The sequence below is a fragment of the Heterocephalus glaber genome, unplaced genomic scaffold (genome assembly GCF_053883595.1).
Source record: "Heterocephalus glaber isolate CG9 unplaced genomic scaffold, H.glaber_assembly_v1.0 deba00001444, whole genome shotgun sequence".
Classification (NCBI taxonomy): domain Eukaryota; kingdom Metazoa; phylum Chordata; class Mammalia; order Rodentia; family Bathyergidae; genus Heterocephalus; species Heterocephalus glaber.
Genome location: NW_028258297.1, coordinates 12,739,903 through 12,760,509, shown reverse-complemented (window position 1 = coordinate 12,760,509; position 20,607 = coordinate 12,739,903). Strand labels below are relative to the sequence as shown.

The window sequence follows — 20,607 nt, the reverse complement described above, 5'->3', positions numbered from 1 at the left end:
TGAGCCCACCAGGTGAGCACATAGACCCTGAGCTCTAGACTAGAAGCAATCTTGAAACCACACAGTCCAAGCCCAGGGCATTGTGCAAGCGTGGCCTGAAGTTGAGAAAGTTTAGTTTCCTTGAGGTCTCGCAGCATAACCATGGCAGGTGTCCCTATGCTTGTTCCTTGTCTGGACAGGTCCTTCCACATGACACAGAGGAGCACCTCTTACATAATCCATCCTTCCTTCCTTCCTTCCTCCCTTCCTTCCTTCCTTCTTCTCTTTCTCCCTCCCTCCTTCCTTTTTCCCACCCCTCTTTTCTTTTCTTCTTTCCTCTTTTTTTTTGAGATAGGGTCTCACTCTGTAGTTCAGGTTGGCCTTGAACTCACTATGAACCCAGGCTGGCCTCAAACTCATTATCCTCCTGCCTCAGCCTCCCAAATGCTAGGCTCACAGGCTATTACTCTTGATACCAAATTGACCATAGGCTCAAGAAAATAAAAGTGCACAGTAATGTTTTCCCACATAAGAATGAGATTAAGGAGCAGTTAGATTGATTTTGGTTAATCAAACATTGGAAAGATTGTCTTATAGCCTTTTTTTTTTTTTGCACCGGGGATCGAACTTGGGTCCTTCCACTTGCAAGGCGGACTGTAGGTAAGATAAAGAGAGAGCCAGTTCTGTCATTCTACACCATAGCAACACATTCCACTTGTGGGCTGCCTACCAAGTATCAGGCACGTTAGTCATTCTACAAACCACACCCACCACAATTCCATAAAGGAGGGATGGTTACTGCCCCATTTTACAGACACAGGGAGGGGAGAAGAGGATTAGTTACTTGCCAAGGTTATATAGGTGCTGTAAATGTCTGAGCCAGGCTTTGGCCTCCACCCTGTTGATAAATCTTGTGGTCCTTTGACCACACTGGACTACTCTTCACGTCTCCTGGAGACCTCAAGGCTTAGTTTCTGAATTTGCCACTGAGTGCAAAGACCATGAAGAGTCTCCAAGCAGACTGTTATGACTTGAACCTCTTTGATTACTTTCTCTGGGAAATGCTAAAGGTTTATTTATTGGAAATCAGAAGCAGAAACCATCTAAGGACTGTATCCCAGATGTGCACCCAGGTACTGATGGAAATGCATCAACCCTTGGCCCTTACTGCAATTTTGCAGAGTGACCTCAAATACTGCTAATGAGATGTGGCACAGTGAATGTGCCATGCACAGTGATGAGACATCAATAAACCATTTAATGTGTTTAGTATGGAAAATATGCTTCCAGATTTTGTATCTATACGTAGATGGTCTGGCATGAGATTGTTTCCTAAGGTTTTTCTTAGGAAAAGGAAGTTTTCCATCCTCTTCTAAGCTTTATGTTTATATTACATTTTTCATTCTAAAATTCATTTGCAAAGCCTCCCTGACTGATGGGCATAACCATTTTCCCAAAGCCTCACCATGACCTACTGCATTTTTCTCTTCGTACTCTTGGTTTGAAGATGTCAACGGAAATGGCTCTCGAAAGGGACACTAGCAATGCATCTACCGCCTACTTACTGGAAGGCCCCTCAGGGAAAGACACGATTCCTGTTTTCCTGGCACTTCAGACCCAGGAAAACAAACTGGAGCATTTCTTTTGCCTTCTGTGCCCTATCCCAGGGTCTGCTTAATTTCACTAGGAGCATGGTGGGCTTCTCAACCTTCTATCAATATGGTAGTCTTGGGGACAGGTTGGGTATTACTTCAAAAAAATGACACCCCCAACACTGGTGTTTGGGTTCCTACCCTGGCTCCTAGTGAACATTCACCTGTATACCACAAGTATTTTTCTAGGTAAGCAACTAAAAAGCTGCCACTCATAGGGGCTCAGATGCAAGCCCTGGGTTCATAAGAAGGCCAAAATGGGCTAGAAAGCACATTCTTGTTTGACAAACATTAGGGACTGCAGGTGAGAAAGAGAAGATCCAGCTGTGTAGCTGTGTTCTTTGAAATTAAAACATTGTTTCTGTATTGACAAATCACTGGCCTCCCGTGTGATCCATTCTAAAAAGAGGAAGGGAAGAAGAGTAAAATTTTCTCTGTTACAAAAACATAATACAGAACTCAAGGATTAATTTTCAAGCCCTTACTAGTATCTTTCCTTTTGTGTCTTCCCATTTATTCTTTAGCTTTATCTCCTGGATCCTTTTTCTTTAATGGGTAGGTTCCTGCTAATGTGGTAGATTACAAAATTTATGTGGACTGAGAAATTTTAAATTTGCAAATTATCCAAAGCAAGTCTGCATTGAAAGATATAAATAAATTCCTTTGGAGTATCATCATGACACTTTAACCTATTTTTAAAATTGAAATGTTCAAATATCAAGTTTATACTATATATGTGAAGTGCCTTGAACATTATAAAATGCTATACAAATAGAAAGTATCTTTGGGCAGCCAGGCAACATGCACAGTGGCTGGGGCCCTCACCTGAGAGCAGCACAGGGTACCTAACAGATGTTGGTGCCCTTGCTGGGTTCCTGCCTGGATCCTTTGCCATAGTGCTACCATCAGTATACTAGCCTGGGAGACTTGCAGGGACAAGGCCTGTTTAATAAGAATCGCTGTGCACCCAGAGACAGAGGGAAAAGATAATCCACTGAAAAATGCTGGTGAAGGACAGTCCTGGGATGAAAATAACTTGACCTCAGGAGGGCCCAGGTTTAGAATCAAAGGTTACTGGTGGATGAACTGGGAGATAACCTGGTTGTCCAGATCTCTTGCTTTATGCAGTCAGCCATGGCAGGGGACAGGGAGGACCAGTACAGGGCCTGTGGGGGGGCTAGGGCCACAGAATGCCATGTTATGCCTGGCCCTACAGGAATGGCCTCTTCAGAGATGGAAGCCAGACTGAAGCAGGCAAGTGAGGATCTCTGCTACAGTCTGAATATTTGCTCCCTTCCAAACTCACTTCTCCATTTTGTGCTGTTACAGCAGCACAGAATAGACTAAGACAGCATTCTCAGCTGAAAGAAGATCAAAGCAGTTTAACAAACATTTTTAAAAAGTCTATAGGGTGTAAAGAAGAGTGTCAGGCTCTGGAGTTTCAAAGACCCAAGGGTCAAACTCCTTATCTCTAAAATGTGTCAATGGTGGCCAAGTGGGTACTGTTAGGGACAGATAATGAGGAGGACTGCAGTCTGCCACAGCAGGCATCCAAGGGCCGGGCAGCACCCTGCACACCAGCCACACGCCAGCAGTCACTTCCCAAGGGTGGCTGCAGGAAGGGCAGGGACCTCAGTCACTTGTAGGGATCCAGACACTGATCTTCCAGCCCCACTCTGCCTAAACAACCCGAAAAACTTCCAAGTTCAAAAATCAGAGGAGAAAAAAAAGCTGGAGAATGATGTGAAGGATTAGCATTGCTAGACACGCGATGAGAATGTTCCAGCACGCTTTGAGCCGGTGGTGTGAGCAGCAGGTCTCATCCTCAGACACCGGCTTGGGCTGTGAGCAGAGACCACAGGCCCAGACAGCCCAGACTGCTGCCCTTGCCCATTCCTTCTCCTTTCCAGCTCTCCCTTTTTTTGTCATCCATGAATGACGGGGCAGTGGCTGCCCTCTTTTGGTCCCAGGCTTTTTGCCACCGACCCAATGAATAAGCGTCTTTGGGTGTCCACAGAATAGATAAGCTATATCTGCTTTTGGTGGGGTTGAATTTGTTCCCAAGCTACAGGGCATGGGGTGAGGAGGACAGAGCCACGGTGAAAACAGGGAGTGTCCTGGTCTAAGGAGGTCTAAGAAGACCCAGGTCCAATGGCTGCTTAGAGCTGCTAGGAAGCCCCAGCCCTCTTGTCAGTGACTTAGCAGCATTGCTAGGGGACGAGTGAAGAAGGGCAGAATGACTCTGAGAGGGTCAGGAACAGACACTGGACCAACAGAGAACAGCAAGTAGGGTGAGGAGTGCTCGAGGAGAGGCCAGCAGAGCCACACCCAAAGCTGCTGTGATCCACTGGCCAGGTGACTTCTAGAAACCACGGAGGTATTAGCTTCAAGGGCTGGAATACAATGGGCGGAAGAGCTGGGAATTTGGGGAGCCATCTGCTAACTCTGCTAACACAATGATAGGAGGCTTGTCTGCCAACCCACCACGAGTGAGAAAAAAACCCAAGGCCTGGCCCAACTTGCTCCTAGATCCCCACTGCTGTTTTTCTTGCAGCAGTGTTAAGTGGGACACGTTCTGAACACAAAGGAAAAACAAATAAGCAAAGCTTAGGCATCACAAGAGACCTTCACTGCCAGCAGGTGACCCCAAGATCTTACCCATGGATGTCCTAGAGCGAATTGTTTCTCTTTTTGTTTGTGTTTTCCTTTTCCTATCAATGTTTACATCTTCTGAATCTATATTTTTCTCAAGATTTTAGAGCTTTCTTATTATTTATTAATTTCCATATTTTACTTCCTTAAATTATTATCTCTTGGCCTCTTTATATAAAGCACATAAATATTTATTCTCTTCTAGAAATTATTTGAGATAGAAATGTTCCTGAGTATCACTGGGATAGAAAAAAGCTGCAGATTTGCTCATGGTGATATTGGGCAAAGTATTCCACACAGTATTGAATATTCACACTATTAAATGTTAACTTCTAGGGTTAGCCCAACATAAAGACTTAGCAATGAACTCAAAGTTGGATCAAGATGAGGCAACAGACTGCACCAAAGAGATCTTTTGCTTTGACCAGATGTTCTCAGCATTTAGGACCTAAGGATTCTTTATTAGGTTTTTCCAAAACGCCATCATGTGGCTTGAGGGATGTGAATAAAAATCTGAATTGAATCCAAACCAGTATGTTCTCCTGGGATGGGGCAGACAGGGTGTGAGGTCAAAATGGGATTGAACTGTAAGTCAGATTACAGCTTTGCTGAGTGTGGCCTTGACCACTGTCTGGTTGGCACTGGGACTTGGATCCGATACAGGATGGTGCACAGCATGAAAAAGATTCAACCCCAGCCACCAAAGAATTGACAGCTGGCTAGGTGGGTCCTCGGACCAGGGCCCTGGACACAGGAGCCCAGCAGCCACGGGTGATAATAGACAACACTGCCAAGTGGCTGTCAGATGGTGAGATGCAATGAGCTAATTTCAAATAGGACAAACAAGAAGAGCTTCAAATAATGAAGCAAAGCCATGGAATTCTCAGTACACAGTGGGGCCAACAGAAGACTGTGGTATACTGCAATTCCAGAGGCTCCTGGTTCTCTCTGAATAATGACCTCTGGCTGACTATAATTATAAGATGCCTAATCACAAAAGGCATAAGCTTTTGGCGAACAGGAATTATAGCCACGAGCCACAGAACAGTTTCACACAAATGCAACATGAAAACAACCGTTGGACATGCGGTAGCTGCTACATTTCTATTTTTTAATGTTATTTCACAAATAATTTTCTCATTTTTAAGCTGAGGCTACTCAGGCTGTATGCATTTTTGCCAACTTTTCCATTTGGAAACATTTCACTATTATTTGTTTTTATGGAATATCAGTCTAACAGACTTTAAAACATAGAAACAGCTCCTGAAGCAATTCCTACATGCAAAACTCATTTCCAACACATGATGGAGCTAGTCAGATGAAATACTGTAATGATTTGTTATGATTGGCTGCCCTACTTGGGTACTCTGTGCTGAAGAGCACCCATATGCTGTCCGGAGACATCTGATATTGACCAACTCTTCAGTTGTGTCTTAATTTCAGTTATGTATGTATTGCCTCTTCAATTCGATTGTATGTATCTTATGAGTTGAAGCCACAGACATACATGTTTATAGTTCCCACAGTGGTATTGCCGATTTTTAAATTTACATTTCTCCTTAAACTGGCTTCTTTACCGTCATATGCTCTCCCAACCAGGAGTTCCATCACATTCCTGGCTGAGACATTGTTTTATAATGAACAATTTGAGTGCTCTCTGTTTCTGGTTCTTAGGAGGATGGTGGAAACCTCTGGAATGTCCCAAGTGATAGAAGTGTCTTTGTTATTCACCACCCCCATTACACTTGCATTTATGCTAATGGATGCCTTCTGTTGGACTCCTTAGATACCTACCTTTAGGAGGTAGGTTACTAGAATGACCAAACACACATGATGACAAGGTTAGGATTCTAAGCCAATCAACCTCTGGGCTAGAGACTGAATTCAATCATACAGCCAACAATTCAATCAATCACGATTATGTAATAAAATCTCTGGATACTGAGGTTTAGTGGAACTACCACATTGATGAATACATTGATGTGCAGGGGATGCGGGGTGACATGCCCCGTCTCCACTAGGAGAGGGCATGGATACTCTGTGCTCTTTTCCAGGTATCTCTTCATTTGGCAAGGTCTCCTTTATAATAAAACAATAATAACCACAGGGATTTTTCTGAGTTGAGTTGTTACACCAAATTATCGAAGTTGATGGGGCCATGGGGGTGACAGAAATCCCCCAATTTATAGCCAGCTTGCAAGAAATGCAAGTAGCTTGGGGACCTCCAAAGATCAACTAGTGGCTGAAGTCTTGTTGGGGAGCATGCTCTCTAACTTGTGGGGTCTACACTAACTCGTGGACAATTAATGTCAAAACTGAATTATAGTACATCTAATTGGGGTGGGAACTGAATAGCTGATGTCTGACTAGTCACCAACTCTGTTTACCACATCTGGCTGTGGTCCAGCTGCTGCAGGTGACAAGAAGGGCAGGATGTTCATGGTCGAAATGTTAGAGAAACACTGAAGGGAAAGTACTGCAGATTACTGGTCCAGCTGGGCATTTGTTTTTGCTAATTCTTGCTTGTATGAGGTCTGTAAATACTGAGCATTTGGTTGACACACTGCAAAGAAAGCAAGAGATAGCACAGAACTGTAGTTATATGGATATCTAAGATAGGATCATGCAAGGCAGAAAAGGTTTATCTAGCATGTGTCCATGGCTAAAGAACAAAGTAACTCCTGTTTTTTTCCTGAGCTCTCAGCAGGAAAAGAATGTTCTCTGATTATGATCTTACATAAGATATCTCTTTATCACCTTACCCATTCTGCCTGAGTTAGGGACAATTTGAAATCCATCAGCCTGTGAGTGCTTTGTGGATTAAACTATTTACTCTTTATGTTCTACCCATTTCCTTGTCAAGACTGAATTCTGTGTGTCACAAATAACTGATGATGCTGGGTACTTCTCAGATACAAAAATAAACCATATATATTATATACATAAATATATATATAATATGTATTTTGAGTAAATTTTGCTGGCATAAAACCCAAACATCTTCTTTACCCAGGAGACCCTGTGTATTCCAGTTCCTGTCCCCTCCTCTCCTGCATCCTTGTCACCATCTGTCCCTGTCACTAACTCTGCCACATGAACTACCCTATGGTCCCCTCCCAGGCCCAATCCATTCCCAACAGGGGTTGCTCTTGCTGATCCCTAGGTCCTTTGGTTTCCTCACTTACCCCTCCATCACCTCCTCAGACAGGGCATCCCTGACAACCTCACCTGACACACCTTTGTTCCTCTCTACTTCTTGGACTTGCTTTGTGTTTCCCTGTCACCACCTGACAGAACCTGCATTCTACAGGTGTCGGTCTCCAATGAAAGAATGTGAGCTCCCCGAGGGCAGGGATCTGCTTTTCTTGTTCCTGGCGCCGAGAACAGTGTTGTGCACTCAGTAGGTTTTTAACAAATGTTAAATGAATAAATGCTGAGCTCAAAATGGAGCAAAGTGCTCTGTCCACCACTTCATTTTTTCAAGGCTCCAGAGCTGAAGAACATCCAGGTACCAGGAGAAGTGTGCCAGGTTAGCATTAGCTTAGGTGAAACCAACCCCACAGCCCCCAAATGACAGGATGTTCAGGTGTGCAGGGAACTCAGGAAGAAGGCTGGGACCGAAAAGCCAGGGGCTTTGGAGGCAGCCCAGTCTGTGTGTGAACCCCTGGTTTACCTCTCCTTAAGTGTGCGACCAGAGAAGATTATTTAAGTTTCTTCCTCTGAAAGTTGGGGATGATAACGCCCCTCTCTTAGGATTTCTGTCAGGCTATAATAAAATGCCCCACAAGGACTAGTGTGATGCTTTTCACCAATATTCCTAACACGCTTTTGGTGGGAGAATGGGAGCAGGGTTAGGTGGGAGAATGGGAGTGGATCATGTGGAAAAACAGGGTGAAGGTGAAGCTCAGAGAGTGGACGATCTGGGTCTGGCCTCTTGGGTTTATGATGTCCCTGAAGTTAGCACATTTTCAGGGACAAAAATAAGGAGTCACTCTGACAAGAGTTTTAAGATTCTCCTGTGTCAATTGCAATCTGGGAGTTTTAGGGGTTTTTTCTTCCACTCTGCCCCACCCTACTATTTGCTAACTCTGTGGGAAGGAGGAATCTATTCATTTCTTCCACCTCCCCAAATACAACTTTTGCCTCTGTGTTTCCACTTTTTAAAATGTAAATTCTTCAAGTCGTCACACTTTTAAAAATCTACTTTTTGAAAACCACCAACACATAAAAGCAAGGATTCCACCCCAGGATAGAGGGATTTTATTTCCATGTGGGTTTCCTTGCAAGGGCTGTCTGTGGTCAGGCTTCCCAAGGGGTGGGGCTGCCCCATTTGTGTATGTGACTGTCCCTTGGAAGAACGAGGGGAGGAAGCTGGAAGGCTTTCTTCCTGGGTATTTGTAGCCCTTCCACATTTTATGAAACACTCTACAAATCCTGTTTTACTTCCTCTTTCATTATTTTTGTTACCCACAGGGGCTCAGAGAGTCACTTCCACACACCAAGTTTGTCTCGTCTCCCTCCCATCCTGGCCTCATGGCTGCTTCTGTTCAAGGCTCCAAGGTTTGGAGAAGTGAGGATGACCTTTAGCTTTGGCTGGTCCCAAAGTTCACAGTCATGTGATAAACTGTGTTAAGAAGGCCTTGCCTAAGGGTCTCTTTTGGCTTTGCCATAACTGCGCTTAGAAACCAAACTACAGGAGATGCCCGCACTTTGGCTGAGCCTGTGGCTTCAACATGCTGCCAGTGAATGCACATCTACTTAACTTCAGAGCTGACAAGGCTTTTTAGTAGCCTAACAAACAGGATTTATTTGGATTTAAAATTTATCACTGGGAATGGAAAATTGATGGTCTTGCCAGTTTTAGTAGCCAAAATTTCCAAAGTTGTGTTGAACTCAGATTTGTCCTTAGCTCTTCAATAGATGTTCTCTTAAGATCTTAAAGTAATCTGACTAAATCTTTGCTTGACCATTACAGGTATTTTAAAGAGACACTGTAATTATCACCCACCAATTTAACATATTTTTGCAATTGGGGTACTAATTTAGAATTTAAAACAATGTTACCAGCAACCTCATATTTAATTGTGTTGGATTAGAAGATATGTTCCATATTGGAATCATAGCGATATTTATACAGCGTTATTTAAGGGATCTGGTTATGATTTAGTCCGTGGTTATAGCTATATATCATATAAGACAGAGAATAATTTCTTCTCATTTCTCTTCCTCAGAGTAACTTTTATTCACCCCATTGCCTCTTAACTCATTTTTCAATTTGCTGAAAACTGTGGTGGAGATTTGTTGATATAAATATACAAGGCAGCTTGTCCTGTATTAACTTACATTGTGCACAACTGCTAACAGGAACAAAGGTAATCTAATTAATTTAACCTAAAATAGAGGTCTATTTAGGTTACTGTGATATGTAACTGAAATTAACCACAAATACAGAATACTTACTATTTATCTCATAAAAGGTGTCTTTTTTTGCTTTGTTTTTGTTTCTTGGTGCTGGGGATCAAACCCCAGACTTCATGCATTCTAGGCAAGCATTCTACCACTGAGTTACACCCCAGCACATCACTGGATTTAAGTAAAAATTTTCCAGGCACATTAAAAGTAAGATTGAGTTTTCAACACAAAATACAGTTATATGCAATATTATTTCAATTAGATGCCTAGCATACAAAGTGAAGCAGAACTTACTTTGATATGCACTATCAGGTTAAGCACACATTTAGAAAAATCTTATTTATATAGACTACTATTTTATTGCAAAGTCAAATTTTATAGGATGAAAACACCTACTGCAATGTGCAGGTAAATGTTCTATCCACAGAGACCTATGTTACATACAGAAAGCTCCTGTTATTCTCTGATTCACAATTAACAGCTGCTTATTGTATCCAATCCCACTGTGTTGTGATGAATGCATCCAGGTAGTGAGGCATTTCTGCTGCATCCACCTTCCAAATGACTTAGGAACTAGGAGCCGGAGGGAGCTCAGTTCCTAGGCTTCAAGATGGGATCAAAGTGCTAAAGCTCCATTAAGCAGGATGGGATCACAGGCAGCCTCACATCCCTGGATGGTCCACAGGGCAGCTTGTTACCTGCTCTTGTTTATCTAGCTCGCTGGACAGGTTCTCCCTCAGAGTTGGCTACTGGCAATTTATCCAACCTGAGCCTATGATCAAACCCAGATGTGTTCTTTACCGATACAGTATAAAACAATTCACATGACTCTTCTGGGTCTTAAGTATCAGCGGAACGTTTTGGAAAATGTGTTTTTCCATCTTACCCTGAAGTCACATGCATCTAATGACCACTCACATTTTCCTTTTAGTGTCTAAGCACACAAGCCCAGCAAGCACTCAAATATTTGCAGGTGGGTGGGTATATGCAAGAAAATGAATAGATTCTTACTATCATCTTTCCCTCGAGTCCTATTTCTAGTTACTGATTAAATCATATTCTTCTTAATGTCTCTCATATCAGCTTTTTTTTCTCTCAGACAGTGTGGCTAAGATTCTTTAAACATCATCATCTGAACTTCTGTGTAAATACCATGTTTTTAAATCTATCAGATCCGACCTAAGTTGGTTTCTTGGGTTAATATTAAGCCTAATCACTATCTAGCTACCCAACCTATGTACATACATCTCCTCTTCTCCCCATCCCTCTCTCTCACTCAGCACCTCTCTGCACTGTAGCTGAAAGAATGCACAACTTTAAAAGTACAGAAGACTCAAAGCCCATAGGACTGGTAGTTGATCTTGGCTGAGTTACGTTTGTTTTCTGATCCTTCCTGGGGAGAGATGGCTGAGTGGGGTTGGGATGTTGGAGGAGGGCTTTGCAGCTTTATGACTGTGAAAGTTCACATTTTATCACCTCAGTTCCTACTTGGGTTTGTGGGCATGAGATTAGAATAGATGTGAAAGGAAAAATGCTTTGAGCTTTCAAAGGAAAAATGATAAATAATGTGATTGATATTGCTGTCTTTCACTTACATAATATTTTAAAAGCTTAATTGCTCTCTGCATTTACTATCTCTTTTTACTCTCTCATAAGCTACGTGAAGGACAGCCTCAATTGTCCCCAAGAAACAGGAGGGAAAACGCAGGTACATGGCTGTCAGGCTTAACCAGTGTCACCTACATAAGGAAAAAGTCATTACTAGGATATTGATTTTTGGTTTCCAGTTTCTAAGATTCTTTCTTGGAGATCCTCATGCCTTGGCAACCTTTTTATGATCTTACCTTAGAAAATGAGTCCCATAAATTGCTCCGTGTATGAAGATACCTCTAAAATGTTTGAAGTTAAATTTAGAAGTTCAGCACATGAGAAAGGAATTAAAAGGATAACACTTAAGGGTTAGAGTGGACCAAAACACAGAAGATCCAACTGTTAATGTCATTAACACATTTAAAGGCAGCTCTGGTGATCAGGAGGGAGACAGTGAGCTGGAACCAAAGGGGGCAAAAGGAGGTGGACTGGTTTGTGTCCAGCACTCTTTGGAAGATACCAGGTTAGGTTCTTTCTGCACTCTGAGGACAACAAAAAGAGAGAAAGACAGAATAAAAAATGTGACGTTATTTTCCTATATTTAAAAGTGACTCCACTGCCCTGGTTATTTTACCTCCCCTTTTTGGTTTTTCTCTCCATCACTTTGTCAGCATCTAGCACCTTACATTACTTAGCAATTTTACTGACTGCCTGCGCATTAGAATGTAGACATCACGAGGGTAGGGATTTCTGTCTGTTTTGTTTACTGTTGTTCTGGTACATGTGCCAGGCATGTCACTGGCAATAAATGAACAAATGAATGAACTTGTACAACAACCCTACGGTAGGTATTAGGAAGTGTTCGCCACAATCACAGAGCCAGTGCGTGGTAAATCCAGGGTGCACAGGCAAGATTCGAGCTGTCATCTAAACTAGAGTCCATAGCTGTGCAGGTTGAAGAGGTCACCTCAGTTTATTTCAATATGGTTCACTAGACATTCAAGTCACGGAACCAACTAACTCCCTTTCTTCCCAACCTCTGCCAATTAAGCAACTTTCTGATTCAAATCTGGCTTCTCAGGGAAAAAAAAAAATACACTGACTGACCATCATGCCTGTCTTTTTTGCTTGGAAATTATAACTTATCTTGCTAAATCAACGACAAGCAATCAATGCAGACACATTCTGCTATATCCACATCTCTGCTTTCTGACTCTGGCTAGTGAATTCCTACCCCAATCCATTCTGTTACCCCACTGTCATCTAGAATCTGAGCCTGCAAAGGCTGGCAGTAGATCTGGACTTCTGTTATCTAAGAGACAGCCTGTCTTGGGGTGCTATTCCAGAGAGACCATCTGCTGAGCTGTGTGTCCACCTCCCCAGATGGAACCTGGCATCATTACTGCATTCCACTTTTAGCATGGCAATATTCTGACTATAGTTACCTGCTACAGTTTGGGAACGACAGTGATGAACATAAATTGTGAAACGAAGCATACTGGTATCACACTGACTTAGCTCTAGCACAAAAGCAAGCCACAGTTTTATTTCAGGTTACGCTCATAATGTTAAGCTGAATTCACTAAGCAAGTCAGACCATTTTCACATCCGAATACCAAGGGCTTGAGGAATGGAAAAAACATAATGCCATTACAAAGAATGAAAGATTAATTTGAGGCTAATTCCTGCAGCTTGGGTTCTAACAATACATTAAATGTAATATAAGAGGATGGCTCTGTACATTCCCCAAACATGCAAAGATTTAAGAATGGCTCCTACAACTTTAATTATATGAATCATTTTTTTCTGAAATTGTAATTTTTTCTTTGACATACTGTATCTTCAAACTCATAACACAGGAATTTAGAAATACATTAGAATTTTTATTAAATACACATGACATTGTAGAAATGTTAAACTGTTCATGACTATTTACCATTATATATGTGGGTTTACAATTTTAAATTCTAAAACAAATTTTCTCACCTGTGCTTTTATTCTAGGTGTAATAAAGTGGAAAAGAAGATGCTTTATATGGAAAATAAACTGTGGATAATATCTGTATGCCGCTGAAAGGAATAAAATGTTTGAATTTTAAATTTAAAGCATCTAAAGTGCTTTAAATAGGATGCTTGTTAACAGTTACTCTGTTTGATTAAGGCAGTGTCAAGTGATGAGGGCAGCTAAGGTAGTCAGGCCCAAAAGCCTCTGAGTGTGCAAGGAAAACCTTTACACAAACACTGGTCCCACAGCTGGTGCCTTTACAGGAACCATTTCCAGTCTGACTATTTTTAAGTATCACAGTATTTCTTGCATATTGTCAAATTTGCCGTGAAAACTATAAATTACTTTAAACTAGAAAGTAAAAATAATACATAAGATTTCTTTAAAAAGCCAGAAGAGAACTCTATTTTAAAGTAATTACCAGTTAAACATCCTTTGCTGGTTGCTGACAGCTTTTCAGTGATTATGCAACAAATATTCTTATTTTCTGAAATCGGTTTGTTTCCTCGTGAAACAGCGTAGCTTACTCCCCCTGTTCTCTTCGCAAACTTAAAAGACAGGGCCCATGTGATGTGGAAAATGTGGTTTCTGCCAGCTTAATGGCTAATTACAGCAACAGGAGGCAGAAATAAGAAAATCCAACTAAATTGCAAATAAGAAATAAAAGGCAACATGAGTGTTAACTACAACTTCATGGCTTGTACAACCTCTCTTTTACAAAGCTTTTGTCACTGATTCCCTTTGTTAATTTTGGTTTGATATTTTGATGGGTATAGTTATGTGTTTTACAGAAAGTGCGATTAGACAGCACTATATTTTTTGTTAGCAAGGATGTCTTTATCAGGAATCACCCAAGTGCAATCTGTCTCTGTTCCATCTTTAAAATAAAACATGTTCTCTTGTTTTAGGAATGACAATGCAATCTATCATTTTCTTCTCCACTGTTGTCTTATGATTTCTTTCAGGATAGGAAAACTAAAGAGATGGGGTAAGTTTTTTTTGTTGGTGTTGTTTATTAGTTTTTTGTTTGGGGTACTAGGGGTTGAACCCAACACCTTCACACTTGCCTCCATCTACATCCCCAACCCTTTTTATTTTGAGACAGAATCTCACTAAGTCATTAAGTTGTCCAGACTGGGCTTAGACTTGTGATTCTCCTGCCCCAGTCACTCAGAGTACTGGAATTACTAAGGGAACTACCACAGTTGGTTAAAATGGAAGTTTTTAAGGGGTTATTCCTCCCCAGGTTAGATATATCCATCACAAGAAGGAACCACCCACTTGACCTGGAAGGGAGTACTTTTGCCTGAATAATCCATCCCCCCATACCAGGGATCAAACTCAGACCTTACGCTTGCAAAGTAGGCGCAGTGCCACTGAGCTAAATCCCAGGCCCTTAAATAATCCTTTGAGAACAATAAAAGCAACCTGTTGATTAGCTCCTTCTAAAAAGGATGGTGTATTAATAGTTCCAATAACCACAAGGAAAGAAAAGTCATTTTCCCCTTTCTGTTAATTTCAGAATAAATTTTCTGGTTCTGTAAAACCAGCATTATGATTTTTTTTCTACACAATGAATAGAAAAAACACATCAGATGATTACTTGATCCCACAGAAAATTACCCAGACACCATTTGAACTGAGATTGATTTTAAAAAATGACAGTTAACTGTGGGCTTTGAGGATTACTCAAAATCTTAGCTTTTCTAAATTCTCAAACAATAAAGCAATTCTTGATCTATTGAATTCTGTAGGGTGACTGTACAGGCTTCCATTATACAGATATTGGATATACCTAATTTACAACCTTAGATATATACTTTTATCTCTGAAGACCCTTAAGGCAATTGTGTAAAATATTGTATCAAAGGTTGTTGTTGGAAATACTGAAAGATTTCAAGATGTAAAAAATACATCAATGTCATTTAAATTGAACAAAATGGTTCCTTACTTTTCCATATACGTTTTGAACATCTTTCCAATAAGCTTGTTCAATAAATCCTACATGAAACAAGGTATTTTGTACTTTGTCCCACAAATGCAATTTATGAACCTGATTGATTTCTTTCTCCAAGATCACCTGCATTCTCCATACTCCGTATTTTCTCCTTTATTAAAGATGATACGATCTTAGCTTCTATTACATTCACATCCACCAAACTACTGAGAACAAGGGAGATTTACAGATGAAGACAGAGAAGGGTAAGAGTTCGTGAAGCAGGTTTGTATGGAGTACAAAAATCCAACAAAAACTCATAATGCAGACAGAGAAAAATAAATAGAACAATGGAGTTATAGGAAAAGAAGAGATCTGTCAAAATAGCCAAGCTAAGACATAACCTTGGAAAAAAATAAGAATGAGCAATAGAACAAGTTGTTTATTCTAGGAAGACCTATTGTGTTACCACGATACGAGCATATCAACTAATTTGCCCATTACCATTGGGAGAGATTGTATTCAGTCTCTCATGTGTGAGCCCACGTGCCTGCCACTGTGAACACCTAGTTCTCCTTAGTGCCCTGTACATGGATTTCTGTTCCTTCTCATGTAGTATTTTATTAGAGAAAGAGTAAGAGAAAGGAGTTGGCTGACAGGGGTTGTTGACTAAAATTCAATCTCAGTTTCCACTCCATTTTCCTGGCCATTTCCCCATGCAGATCATAGGTGGGAACCTAGTCATAACCAGACTTGTTACTTCCTGTAAGTAAATTTAGTTGGTGTTGTAGGACTGTTTGAGGGCCACTGTATGAGTGGAACTTACAATAAGGAAGAGAGTCCCACTGATTCTCTAAGGTTGGAATGTGACTGTCTTCCAGGTACGTCTGGACATGCACTTTTAATGACAGAATCACAGAATATCAAAGTGCAGAAGATCTTTTGACAAATTTAACACCTTGGTTTTCATAAAAGGAACCAAGAGGGGGTTAAAAAAACTTGCCTAATCTCTCTATATCTCCTATTTCCTAATATAGTTCTTTATGTCAAGGCCAATCTCTAATCATTGGATCCCTCTGATCAGAGGACGCTCTGGACTATGTGTAGACAGAAGAGTTATAGATATTAGGGGAAATTACAATCCTCACTACTAGAGGTCTTTGAATACAGTTTTAATTGTTAGAACAGGTATTTTTACATTTTCCTTTTTTCGACAGGTAAGAAAAATGAGAAAGTAAGAAAAATCCCTAGAGTCACACAGCTAGCAGTATCCAAGCTGTTATGTGGACTCAGCCAGATTAGTATTTGTGCTTTTGACTACTGTATGTTTTTGCTGTAGTTATCACCTGCATTATTAGGAAGCTAAAGTAAGTCACCAAAGACATTTGATACTATATTATTGGCTCGTTCATTTGTTCATGCATTCAATCAGCACATATTTACAAAGCACTGCTATGTGCTGAAGCTGCTCTAGGGCCTGGTGATGTAACAGTAACCAAAGAAAATCTGCCCTAATGCAGATCATGTTCAAGTGTGGGAGACAAATGATTAAAAAATGGAATGCTGGTTGTATTAAATGTTTTAGGGAAATTTAAAAAAGCAGGGTAAGAGGATAAAAAATGACAGTGGGGAGGAGGGATCTATTTTGAAAAGGTGACCAGAGAAAGCTCTCTGATCTGGTGACATTTAAGCAGAGGCTTGCAAAATGTGAGAGGACATTCGGATGTTGTGACTGTGAGGACAGACAAAGGCCAGCAAGCGGAAGGGAGCTGGGCAGAGTGCGGGAACAGCCAGCCATGGAGGAGGCCAGAGCCTCTGCATGAGGGAGGGCAGAGGACAGCAGGTGGCAGGGCTTGTGGGTCTGGACAAGATGTTTTGGATTTGATTCTGTGCACAGGAGGAAGCCAGTCAAGGTTTGAAGCAGGAGAGCACATATTCTGGTTTATGTTAAAAACTGTCTCATTGTTCTCTGAAGCATGATCAGTAGAAGGACAAGTCTGGGAACAAAAGGCCACCTTGGTGGCACCTGCCACAGTCTAGAGGAGAGTTGAAGGTGATCTGGACTAGTGAGTTAGCCATTTTAGGGTTGCTACTTAATTGAGTAGTGTACAAGAGATATTTGATATGCTGCGTATGAGAGAGACAGAGAAATGAGGAGTGTTAGCTTCCAGTTAAGATTTAAAACTTTCCTATTAATTATTTTAAAAAGGCAACAAATCCAAGTGTAGAAAAGTGTGAATATATCTGATGTATAGCAAAGAAGTGAACTGGTTTTGTCCCTGATTCTCAGAATCTTCTGAAGTGCCCAGAATTTCCCAAGAGAAAGGAGCATGCTTGTTATTCCCAAGCCCTGTGTATCACATCTAAGTTTAGGTTAGCAGCTCAGATGGCTCAGGAAAGGGCTGCTCACAAGGAAGACCAGCTATGCGATTGGAGGTTTGGGTTTTGAGTCACTCAAGCTCTGGCGAGGGCAGGAGGCTGGAGACTGAGTTCAGTTATGTGGCCAATGATTCGGTCAATCAGCTTTTGTAATGAAACCCCAATAAAAACTCTGGACAGAGAAGCTCAGCGGTGCTCCCTGGTTGTTAAACACGTTGCTGTGCCAGCGAGCAATGTGCCCTGATTCCACAGGCAGAGGGCACAGAAGCCTTGTTCTCAAAACCTACCCAGGCCTTGTCCTATGTATCACTTCCTGTGTGTCTTCCTGATCTACACCCTTTATAATCAACCTGTAATTGTGAATGTAGTGCTCCTTTGGGTGCTGTGTCATTCTAGTGAATTACCAAATCCGAAAGGGTCATGGGAGCCCTGAATTTGCAGCCAATAAGCTCACAGAATGAGTTAGCCGGGGATACCCAAAAGGCAGCGGGCCCAAGAAGGAAGGGCCTCTGATAGAGGACGATGGCCTGAAACCGTGGGTTCTGTGCTAATTCTGAGTGGTTAGCATCAGACTTGTACCGCAGTACACTAGTTGGTGTCCGCACAGCACCCAGGTCACTGTCACTGCCCAAGACAGAGGGGACCTGGGGAGAAACCTTTATCCACAGTCAGGCCCAGTGGGGAGGGAGTGCCAGTGGGGAGGGAGTGTCTTAATCCCAATGCCACTCTGTCCTAAAAGGTAAGCAGAGGTCTACATATATCACATCTTTAAAATCGATTTATCAGGCTAAAATCTCTTGGCATGGTTGGGGGGAGGATTCTCCCATGTGGAATTTCAAATATAAAGAGCTCCCCCAAATAAATAAATTGACCATGTTACTACCATTCAGCACACATGAGTTTTACGCAAGCCCAATCTCCTTTGGTCTTCTCTTCTGAGGCCCAGTTCTGTCATGTGCAGGCCCACGAAATCATCACGTTTGAATAGTCCCCCATAGCCACATGTGCAATGAGCTGACAACCAAAATCACAGTTGCCCTGAACATTGGAGGGGGAGGAGATAACTATTCATAACTCAGGCGGTGCAAGTATTCTTCAGGTCACTCAAATTCCAATTTTCAGTCTTTTGTTTTTCCTTTCTCCTAAATAGAGTCAGCAAACAGCTTTCTTAATTTATTATTCATGTACAATCAAAGAGTCAGAAAACAGATCCTGAAGGCCATCAGGGAACAATTATTTCATTCTTTTTTCTAGCAGCTATTTGTTCAGACCCTTCTTATCTCATAAATGTTTGGGAAGAGTCCAGTTGTCAAGGAAAACAAAGTAATAAAACAGTTAAACAATGCACAGGTAAATAATTTCAGACAGAGGTAAGGGCACTGGAGCAACTATGACAAGCTGCTCTTATAGAGGTCTCTTCCTTGCAGGGGCTGGGCCAGAAAAGGGGTATTTTAATTTCTGAGGCTATGCATTCTTAATGAAGAGAACAGCACAAGTTGAAGTTGTCAGAACTGAAACACACATAAGCACCAGAAGGAGGGCACAGTGATAAAGCCAGGTATAGGGTCAGGGCTTGGGAGGCCACCGAGCCCTCCTGGCTCATGGGTGGTGGCACCAGGATGACAACCCACGCTCCCTTTGAGTCAAATCCTCCTTCCGCCACAGGCAGCCCAGTTTTCCCTGGTCCTGGCTTCTCCCAGCACATTGTCCTTTAGTGCGGAGACCACAGGTTTTCCTTCCTCCACTCCCACTCTTTCACTGTGGAGTAGATGACATCTCCTAAAACCTCCATTAAAAATCTTACGGTCCCTCTACTTAACAATCATTGATGGCTAGGTGGATTGGCATGCACCTGTAATCTCAGTACTCCAGGTAGTTGAAGCAGGAGGATTTAAGTTTGAGGCCAGCTGGCACAACTTTGTGATATCTTTTCTCAAAATTTAAAAAAAAGTAGAGAAGGGTCCAGAGATACAGCTCAGTGTGAAAGCTCTGGGTTAATCTTTAATACTGCCAAAAAACAAAACCAAACAAAATCACAGATGTCTCTCCTTTACTTACTTGGAGGATCAAGCAAAAACTTCTTACCACGAGCAATTTCTACCATTTAGCCCCAACCAATCCAGGTGGCTTAGGTCCTCTCTGGGTATCAGTTACAGTCAGCTCGGAGTATCTCCAGGTTCAGCCTGTGTGGATTCAACCAATCGCAGACTGAAAATATTTGGAAAAATATCTGCCACCCTGAATGAACATGTATAGACTTTCTTTTCTTGTCATTAAATTCTTTAAATGCTACAGTATAACTTATTACAAAGTATTAAGTGTTACAAGTGATCCAGAGATGATTTAAAGCATATGGGAAGATATTGGTAGGTTACATGCAAATACTACACAAATTTATATAAGGGACTTGAACATCCATAGATTTCTTGTATCTAAAGCAGGTTCTGGGTGCAGAGGGATACTGTATTCATTGCTCATTTCCTTTACATGCAATGTCTTTTCCTAACCTGTACGAGAGCTCCTCAGCTGTAGTTCATCAGGTGTCGCTACCTGATATTGTCATCTAACTTTCCTGATCTTGTACTACAGTCTCTCACCAGGCCCAAAATTCCTGAAGGCAGGGAATTCATTCATCCTTTATTTGTACTTCCCTAGAGGGTCCAACTCTTGATAGAGACATGGCAAACACTAAATAAAAGTTACTGAAGAAAGAATTTCTTGAGCCTAAATGCTATCCTGTCCTTCAAACACTCATATAAAACTTTAAAATTTAATGTAATACCTACTATTTGTCAGATAATATGTAAATAGTAACTTACTTAATTTTCATAAAATCCTGTAAGTAGGAACCTTTCCCCATTTTACAGATGAAGAAACTGAGACACAGGGGTACTAAATGACCTGACCAAGGCTCCCATGTCCCTTAGACTGTGGCTAAAACACTGTCACATTGTGTCTCACACACAGTGTCTCTTCATTAAATCCCTCTCCACAGTCTGGATT

General features: G+C 41.5%; 1 protein-coding gene across 4 annotated transcripts in view; it reads right to left on the bottom strand.

Annotated features, from left to right (window-relative positions):
* Positions 1-20,607, bottom strand: part of Itpr2 (inositol 1,4,5-trisphosphate receptor type 2) — a 462,238-nt gene that overhangs the window by 10,091 nt on the left and 431,540 nt on the right. The window contains exon 56 of one of the 4 annotated variants that reach the window (XM_087213441.1): positions 4,373-19,787. The exons of the other annotated variants lie outside the window; for them this stretch is intronic. Coding sequence (XP_087069567.1) covers positions 19,761-19,787 — 27 coding nt within the window. The 3' untranslated portion in view covers positions 4,373-19,760. Of the gene's footprint in view, positions 1-4,372; positions 19,788-20,607 lie in introns of those variants that run through there. 4 annotated transcript variants of the gene reach the window in all.